Source organism: Strix aluco, chromosome 18 (assembly GCF_031877795.1).
Source record: "Strix aluco isolate bStrAlu1 chromosome 18, bStrAlu1.hap1, whole genome shotgun sequence".
Classification (NCBI taxonomy): Eukaryota; Metazoa; Chordata; class Aves; order Strigiformes; family Strigidae; genus Strix; species Strix aluco.
Window position 1 is genome coordinate 1,304,903 of NC_133948.1, and position 8,677 is coordinate 1,313,579.

At 67.0% G+C, this 8,677-nt stretch overlaps 1 protein-coding gene across 3 annotated transcripts in view; it reads right to left on the bottom strand.

Moving 5' to 3' along the window:
- The window catches only part of MYO18B (myosin XVIIIB), a 70,588-nt gene extending 63,048 nt beyond the window's left edge, over nucleotides 1–7,540 (bottom strand). For 2 of the 3 annotated variants that reach the window (XM_074844241.1, XM_074844240.1), the window contains exons 1-10: nucleotides 7,450–7,540; nucleotides 6,338–6,399; nucleotides 5,513–5,668; nucleotides 4,181–4,918; nucleotides 3,859–3,925; nucleotides 3,528–3,640; nucleotides 3,169–3,345; nucleotides 2,270–2,468; nucleotides 1,621–1,763; nucleotides 479–579 (exon numbers count right to left, since the gene is read on the bottom strand). In XM_074844241.1, the coding sequence (XP_074700342.1) occupies nucleotides 479–579; nucleotides 1,621–1,763; nucleotides 2,270–2,468; nucleotides 3,169–3,345; nucleotides 3,528–3,640; nucleotides 3,859–3,925; nucleotides 4,181–4,918; nucleotides 5,513–5,668; nucleotides 6,338–6,376 (1,733 nt within the window). In that variant the 5' untranslated portion in view covers nucleotides 6,377–6,399; nucleotides 7,450–7,540. The remainder of the gene's footprint in view (nucleotides 1–478; nucleotides 580–1,620; nucleotides 1,764–2,269; nucleotides 2,469–3,168; nucleotides 3,346–3,527; nucleotides 3,641–3,858; nucleotides 3,926–4,180; nucleotides 4,919–5,512; nucleotides 5,669–6,337; nucleotides 6,400–7,449) is intronic. The other variant, XM_074844242.1, reaches the window with a different exon arrangement.
- Nucleotides 7,541–8,677: the final 1,137 nt, after the last annotated feature.

Sequence of the window (8,677 nt, forward strand, 5' to 3'; positions counted from 1 at the left end):
GCCCCTGCCCTCTCCTCGGGGAGGGTCTCTGCACCTGCAGAGCCCCTTTGCCTTTACAGCCATGTCCGAGCGGCCTCGGTGGGAAAAGCTCCGTGGCTCTGCCCCAGGCAGAGGGATGGAGCCAGCACCAGACGGCCGGGGGACACACAGCTTGTGGGGAAAGCCAGAAGTGAGCAGGGAAAGGGGCCTCTGTCTCATCTGATCAACCCAATTGCAGTTTTAGTGAAGGGGCGTAAAAAGCACCAGAAAACACCCCTGTTTCCTAGAAAATGTCTAATATAGAAATGTATAAAAATAGCTGCAGCATCACTAATGTGATCACCGTCACGATCTCTTATCAGAGGGATCTCAAAAACCAAACTGCTGGAGCAAACTTGGGTATAAATCATGGGGGAGCCCCTGGGCAGTGGGGTACCCCTCAGCCGAGCAGCCAGGCACGAAGCAGAGCCGGCCGGTGCCTTGGGAGCCCCGCACCTACCTGTGTGCCGCATCCAGCCCTGCCAGCATCAGGGGGAAGACGTTGAAACTGCTCTCTCCGTGGGGCTGCTGGGTGACGCGGTTCCTCTCCAGCAGCATGGTCTGGGGAGGGAGGGGAGGCAAGGCTGAGCGGCAGCCCCCAGCCCCCAGCGCGCAGGCAGGGGCAGCCCCTCGGTGCGGGCAGGGTGGCCAGTGTGTCAGGGCATCCAGGCACACAGGGAAGAGGGGGGACAGTGGCACCCGGAGATGGGGGGATGCTACTGGGAGCTGTCAAGGAGGGGCTGGGTTTCTCCTCGCAGGGCCTTCGGAGGCTGCGTGCTGCTGGGTGTGCAAGCAAGAGCTGAACCCTGCCCCAGGCAGGCACCAAGGGGCAACATTTCACCTCGTGGGTGCAACGCCCGCGGTCCCTCCCCGCCTCCCGAGGCCTGGGCAGTGTGGTGGCCCTAGCAAAGACACTACAGTCTCTGGACAAGCCACTGCCTGGGCTTGAGACAAGCCTTGATCTGCCTCCAGCCTCGTCAAGGCTGTTCAATGCCAGCACTGACGCCAGGAACAAGTCCCTGCAGAGCTGGGATCCCCCCCCCCATTGTCCCATCCCAGGAGGGTACCACGGTCTGGAGAGCAGATGCTCCCAGGGGCACGGTCCCACTCCTGCCCAAGGACGGCCACGCCGGGCCATCGGCTCCCTGCCAGCCCCGGGGCAGTGAAAGGGCAGCACAGGGGGGCCCTGGTGTCCCCCAGACGCAGACACCAGCTCAAGCCCCCTCCTCCATCACACGAGGCCCGTGGGCACGGGCAGCTCTGATTAAAGTGGTGCTAAAAGCCCTCAGAGGCTTCTGCTGCAGGCCGACGTGTAAGGTGCTGCTAATTAAATGCTGAATTATACATTTCCTCATAAACTTTTCATTCCAGCGCTGTCCTGTGCTCCCTGCCAGGGGAGGGGGTGACGGGCTGCGGGGGGCTGACAGAGCTCCCGCTCAGCTGCTGTTTGGGGCATTTTGGGTCCAGAAGCAGCAGCGGAGCATCACTCCCCTCACGCCCAGCCTGATGGGAAGGACGGCGCAGGGTCTATTCACCCCCATCCCGAGGACCCCTAGTTTGAGCCACAGCCCCCCCCCCCGTCTCTCCAGGCCCGTGGGGTACCTGGAGGTGAGCAGCAGTTATCCGGCCGGTGGCACTGAAATCCAGTGACAGGACCATGGAGAAGCGCGTGGAGCTGCTGCTGTGGCTGGTGGTCACTGACCCGAAGGCTCCCAGGACCGTGAACATCGCCTGGATCTTCTCCACTGCAAAACCAGCACCGGCCCCCGCCCTGAGCCCCCCTGCAGCCCTGCATCGCTGCGTTGCTCACCGGGAGAGAGCCAGACCCGCTCCAGCGCAGCCTCAGGGCTGCAAACCTCCTGCCTGCACCTCTGCCTGCCCCCCCCGCCGGTCTGTCCCAGCACACAGGGACCCAGAGCACTGGTGGGGCTCGGGGTTGGCATCCAGCACTGCAAGGACACGTGTGCTGGGCTGGGGGGGGACGTGCCACCCTGCTCCGGGCCATTCGTCAGCCGTGTGCGGGAGCATGGTGTACCCAGAGCTCGGGAATCCAAACCTGCCCTCTAAAGCCACCGATTGCTTCACGGCGCTTCCCCCCACGTCACCAGTAACTCGATCAGACGGGAGAAGCGCTGCCCCAAGCGCACACGTGAGTCCTTTCTGGGGCTTACTGGGGTTTTTACCAAAATAACAAATCTGTTGGGGCTGGGACGGGAGGGCGAGCGGCTGCCGGGGCTGCCTGACCCCGTACCTGAGACGCTGCCATCCACGCTGCCCGCTGTCCCCACCAGATACTCCAGAGCGCTCCGGCAGCACGTGGTCCTCCCAGCACCGCTGCGCCCCAGCACCACGATGGCCTGATCCTGCCGCCGCAGCAGCAGGGTCCTGTAGGCTCGCTGTGCCACCGAGCACACGTGGGGGGCTGTGCTGTCCCGCTTCCCCTTGAAGGCCTGTGGGCAGGGAGAGAGTGGGGGGCACATCCCAAAACGGGCTCCTTGGAGAGAAAATCCTGAAGACGGGTCACGCTCAGGGCAATGGTTTCTCCCCAGGGGAAGGGGGAATCGCTGCCCACCCCGGCCAGCCTGGCCTCACCACACCAGCGCCGGAGGGAGGGTTGGGGACTCGCTCCGGCTTGCTCATCAGCGAGAGCTCCCAGGCAGCACCCCAGGCCCATTCCCTCCCCAGCCCCAGCACCCCTGAACTCCTCAGGGGGTGCAGTGGCAATTTTTTCCTGTCAACCATGAAAAATTCTGTGCTGGGAGCAGTGCCCAGCTAAAAGCATCCCTGGTCCTGAGTGTCCCCAGAGCATCCCTGTCCCCAAGCATCCCTCAGAGTCACCCTAGCACCAAGCCTCTCCCAGAGCATCCCCAGCCCCGAGCATCCCTGGTCCCGAGTGTCCTTAGAGCATCCCCAGCCCCGAGTGTCCCCCCAGAGCATCCCCAGCCCCGAGTGCCCCCCAGAATATCCCCCAGATCATCCTTGGCCCTGAGCATCCCCGGTCCCGCGTGTCCCCCCGCACCCGCGCTGTGACGGTCCCACGGTGCCACCTGCCGGCACCGCAGCGCCCGGCGCCCTCCGCCACTGTCCCCACGGGGGTCGGTGACCGCTTCCCATGGGAGATCCCGGCCGCCCCACGGTCACCCCACTCACCTTCCCCGAGGTGCCGCTGGCTACGAAGCTGGGCCTAATGGCCACTAGGCCGGGCCCAGCGTAGGTGCAGGGGAGCCGGGCCTGGTAGCGCTGCTGCAGCGTGTGCAGGGCGCTGCACTCATTGAGGCTGATGAGCGCGGACAGATCGTCGGCGTAGTCCAGGCTGGGGGGGTTGGTCTGCAGGGAGAGAGCGCCAGACCCCCCCTCCAGCTCTGCCGTCACGGCACGGGCTGTGCCAGACCCCGCCGGCACCCTGCGACGACGGCCCGAGCACCGGGGCTGCGCGGGTCTAATCCTGCCTGGGCACTGCGGGGAGGGCGGCCACCCCCACGCCAGCCAAAACCGAGGAGGGGGCTCACCCGCTGCACGCTGTCCTCGTCCACCTCGGTGACGCTGCCGTCCGCCTCCCGGCGCACCCTCACCCTCCCCGACGGCAGCTCGGGCGTCCCCACGTCCGGCTTCAGCTGCGTGGCTGCAAGGAGAGGCCCATGAGCCCCAACGGCGCGACAGGGCCAAGGCAGCTCCGGGCAGAGCCGGCTGTGGTGTGAGGAGCTGCCGAGGGGCCACCAACACCCGTGGGCACGGTGCCAGCACAGCACCCGGCGCCCACCCTGCTCCCGACCCACAGCCAGGCTGGAGACAGCTCTTATTATCGGTACTGGAAAGCGAGGGCAGAGGAAGGCAAGTTACCGAGGGTGAATCCATCCCGCTGGACGAGCCAGACCTTCTCCGCTTCGTACCAAACGTCCCTCGGAGCCTGCGGGGAGGAGAGAGGGGAATCAAGCAGGAACTGGCAGAAAAATCGGGCTGGACAAACTGCACTTGCCCCACAGACAGCAACACCCCAGCCAGCACCCCGGCCCTCCTCTGCCCACCTGGCTGGCCCCGGGGGCACCTTCCCCCGGCCCCCAGCTGAGCCCACACCAACAGCAAGAGCTGCACAAAGCGAGAAAAACAGCCCCAGTGCCCCAAGACGTGGGGTAACAGCCCGGCAGGTCTGTGGACACGTTACCTGGTCCTTGTCCATGCTCCCGCCCATCTCTTTGCTCTCTCCTGGTGCCTCTTTATGCTCTCCCAGCTCTTCCTTCGCCTTCCCCACCTCCTTTACCACATCTTCTGACTTTTCTTGGATCCCTCTCAGCTCGCCCTCGAGCCCCTCTGACTTGTTTGCAGTCTTTCCGGGCTTTTTGATTTCCCTTGGCTCCTTCTTGCCACCTCCAACATCTTTCTTCATCTTCTCTGGCCCTTTCCCGGCTGGCCCTGGCTCCCTCTTGGCCCTCGCCTTGGCTGGGGGCTGCTCGTGGCTTGGGGGTGCCCCCTTCTCCTTCTTGGTGCTCTGGGGGCCTGTCCCTTTGGGCACGTCCCCCTCCTTTGATGGGACCTTGCTGCAGTGCTGGGGGCCCTTCCTGGGTGCGGCGGTTGGAGCCAGGGGGCCACCCCCCGGCCGGGGGTCCTTAGGGCTCTTCTCGGGGCACGACGGCTTCGCTGCCTTGGGAGCCTCCGGGCGAGGGGTCTCTACTGCTTTGGGGGCAGCCGCTGCCGGGCTGGGCGTGGGGGACGGGGCTTTGCTGGGGGTGGCCCCCGGCGCAGCCCTCCCGGGTGGCAGCACCTTATCTGGGGGGGCCGTGCTCCTCTGGCCCCCCTGTCCCTCGGTGTGCAGCCCGTTCGGCAGCGGCTGCCGCTCACTGGGCACCTCTCCGCCAGCAGTGGGGGTGTCCCCAGCTGGGGCCTCACCGTCCTCCCCCGTGGGCTGCCAAGCAAAGAGAGGAGCCGGGTCCAACCGGGACGGGGCAAAGGACCCGACCCCAGTCCCGGGACCCCCAGCCTGCTGCAGGACGTCCCCGCCAAGCACAGCTCCGGGCACAGCCGATGGCCGCAGGAGGCTGCCTGGACCTGGCCGCAGGGTTGCAGTCGGTGGCATCTTCCTCCTCCTCCTCTTCCTTCCTCCCGCTTGGCCACATCCCATCCCTCCACCCGCCGTGTCCTGGGTCCCCGCTCGGTGCCGTGCCCAGGGACACCCCACGCGCTTCCCTTCCCGCACTCAGCGAGCTGAACCCAAGAGCCTCCCGCTCCACTTAATTACTCGCCTTCCAATCGGGCAAGTCAGGAAAGGCAAGCCGCATTAACGAAGTCTCCGGCATTAATTGCTCAAGGCTGGCAGCAGGCCGGTGCTGCAGCTTGGCGCAGCCGATGGCACGCCGCAAGCCCCGGCCTTGCCGTCCAACCCAGCTCGTGCAAAAAAAAAGAAACCCTGGCTGGGGCCCCCCATCCCCGAGGAGCTGCTTTGGGCTGGGGACAGATGGGGACACGGGCCCAGCACTGTGGGGGACCCCGCACTGCTCACCTCCTCTTTCGCACTTGCCTTGGTTTCCTTCCTCAGCTTCGCCGCCTTGGCCTCCTTCTCCGTCTCCCGCACGAGCTGTTTGATGAACCCCCCGGGGATGACTGAGAGGAGCAGGGAGGGGGCGGCCGGGGGCGGCCCCCGGTCCTCGTCCCGTATCTGTTTGCAGGAGCAGAGGCTGGGTTATGGGGTGCAGCACTGCGATGGGAGCCCCGGCAGAGCTGGCATGAGCAGCAGAGCCAAGCACCGGGCCCCTGGGCCAGCTGCGGGCACCTCGCAAGCCGTGGGCTACCCATGAGCGCCCGGCTGGCTCGGGGACCCTGCGGCGAGCAGGAGGAGAAGCACCAAGAAGAAAAGCCCCGCAGAGAAGCGCCCAGGTTTCCGCTGGCGTGTGCTGCCCGCTCTGCCCAGTGCCCAACAGCTCCGGCACAGCCTCAGGACAATCCGTCCCGGCTGCAGCGAGTCAAGCAGCGGCTCCCGGCATCGCTGTGGCCACATGCAGACCCGCGGGTCCCCCCCAACAAGCTGAAACTGGCCCCAACTTCCCGCAGCTCCCACGGCAAAGAGCTTTCCCAGTCGGGCCAGCGTGCAGCAGCATCAGCACCGAACGTGGCCAACTCCTGCGTGTCCCAAACAGCGGCAAAACCACCCAAACCGGAACATTCAGGCCGAAAAGATGCCTGAAGCTGGCAGGGTGGGACACAGCACGAGCAGCGTGTGCTGGGAGCTGAGGGGACACCAAGGCAGCATCCCCCCACCCGGCACCGAGTCCCTGGGGAAGCATCCAGCCCCGAAATGCTGCTGGTGTCACCCTGGACCGAGACTTTCCTTCTGCTCCCAGAGCGCGAGGCGCGAGGAGATGGCCATGGCGGCGGCGAGGCGGGACGGTGCTGGACGGAGAGACACAGGGCCACGGTGGGGGCACAAGGTGGAGAGAGAGGAGAGAGTTAGCCAGGGGCTACCGGGGCCATGCTGGGGCCAGCAGCACCACGACCTTGCTGGGCATTGCCCCAGTCTGAGCTCGAGGCACCAGCTAGAGCGCGGCAGCCCAGGGAATGGAGGGGACGGGTCATTCGGCAGCGCTGGGGAGGGCGCAGCTGCCTCCAGTCCCTGGCACGGCACGGCGAGGGGGTGGTACAGGGTGCTGGTGGCACCAGGGCGGTGCTGGGACCCCGCTGCCCCGGGCTGGGTGGCACAGGGCAGCCGCGGGAGCTCGCCCGTGCCCCGTTTTGGGCTGAGCCCGGCTTCACCTGTCGAGATCATTCATGCACCGAGCGCGTCGGGGCTCGTCTGGCCCTGCCGCTCGCGCTGGCAGCCGCATCTCCTTGTACAGTCAAGGGCAGGAGCGCCCGGAGCGGCCAGGAGCCGGCTGAGGAATGTCACTTGCCTTCTGTGGCCGTGGGGGAGAGCTGGCCCCGAACGGCACAGCCAGAGCCCTGAGCCCCGGCGGTGCTGGTGGCCGGGCACCCTGCACCCGGAGCTGGACCCTCAGTGCTGCTCCAACACGGGGACACTGAGGCACAGAGGGGGCCGTGCCCTGACCAAGTGCACAGCGTGGCACCAACAAGGGCTGGGGAGCCACCATCACCACCGCTCCGTGTCCCCCCGCACCCAGCGAGCAGGATGTGGTCCCGTTTGAGTCTGGTCCCCACACAGAAGCCGGCTGGGGATTTGCTCCTGCTGCCACCATCCCGGTGGGTGCCAGGAGCCGAGGCCATCGAGGGGTCCCCAGCCCCGTCCCCACCGCAGCCCCCCAGGCACAGCCCGGTGGCTGGAAGCCGCCCCCGAAGCCGGGCTGCGGCTCTCACCATGAATTCCCACCTAAAAATAGCCCTCCCCGCCGAGGGGCCCGCGGCCCGGCTGCCAGCACACCCAAAAAGCTCCATTCAGACCCTGACCCCGACCCCCCCACCCCAAAGGCCCCCCCGGAGTGCCCGTACCTGGTGGGGGGCTGTGGGCGCGGGGGGCTGCCGACCCACAGCGGCACCGGGCGCTGCCGGCGTGCGGGACCCCAGGAGCCGGAGAGCGAAGGCGGCGTGTGAGCGAGCGGCAGCAGCAGCAGCGTGTGGCCCCCCCCCGCCACCCCCCTTGCCACAGCGGCAGCTGAGGTGACACATGTCACCGCTAAAAATACCCACGACGGTGTCACCGGGGCCTCGGCTGGGGAGAGGCGATGGCACCGTGGGGCCCTCCTGGCCCATGGTCTCGCTGCACACATGTGTGTCACCCGCGCCCTCCCTGACACACGTGTTCATGCCCTCCTCAGCGCAGGAGTTTGCACCCTGCAGAATTTGGGGGGCGGCGGGGGAACCGCTGCAGGCTGAGGTGAGCCAGCCCAGGGCACACTGCTGGAGGGGACCCCATGTTGTCCCCCAGGACTGGGGGTCGCAGCTCTGGCACGGGGCTCCCTGGAGCACTCTGCCAGCCCTGAGATGGGAGGTGGGGGGCACCGAGCTGGGGAGGGACCTGAGAGCAGCACCCAAAAATAGCTTCTGTCAGGGGAAAGAAAAAGTCACCGTGGTGCTAACGCCAGCGTGGGCAGCAGAGCCTGGCCGGGGTGGGTGGGGAGGGAGGGAGCAGGCAGTCCTGCCTGTCCTGGGGGGTCCCTGCCTGACCTGGGGGGGGTCCTGCCTGCCCTCGGGGGTCCCTGCCACCCCCATCCCCAGCCTCACCTCCCTGCAGAGCTCTGCCAGGGACAGAGCACATGGTGGGGCCGTGGGGTGAGCGTGGGGGCAGAGGGTGACCCTCTGGGGACTGGCAGGACCCACGTCCCACCCCCCACCAGCACCCAGCACCCAGGGGGGGTGCAGGACGCGGGCGCAGGCCAAGCCCCAGAGGCACAAGCCCCCCCTCCGCCGCTCCCCTGAAGAGCTCCACGGACACACCCAGGGCACCAGCACCAACTGTTAAGAAAGGAGAGAGGGGTGTTAGTCTGCGGCGGCCTGGCGGGAGGCCGAGGGTCGCCCCACGCCTCTCACCGAACCCTGCGTCCACCCGGGAACAGCACGAGGTTTGGGGTGACCCTTCACGTGCTCCCCGATGGCACCACGGCGCTCGCCGGGGTCCCTCCCGCGCTCTCGTCCCCCGTGACACACCTCCCGGTGGCGGTTCTCCAGCGAGGGAAGGGCCTTACCTCGGCGCGGGCACCCAAAGAACCAGGCGGCAGCG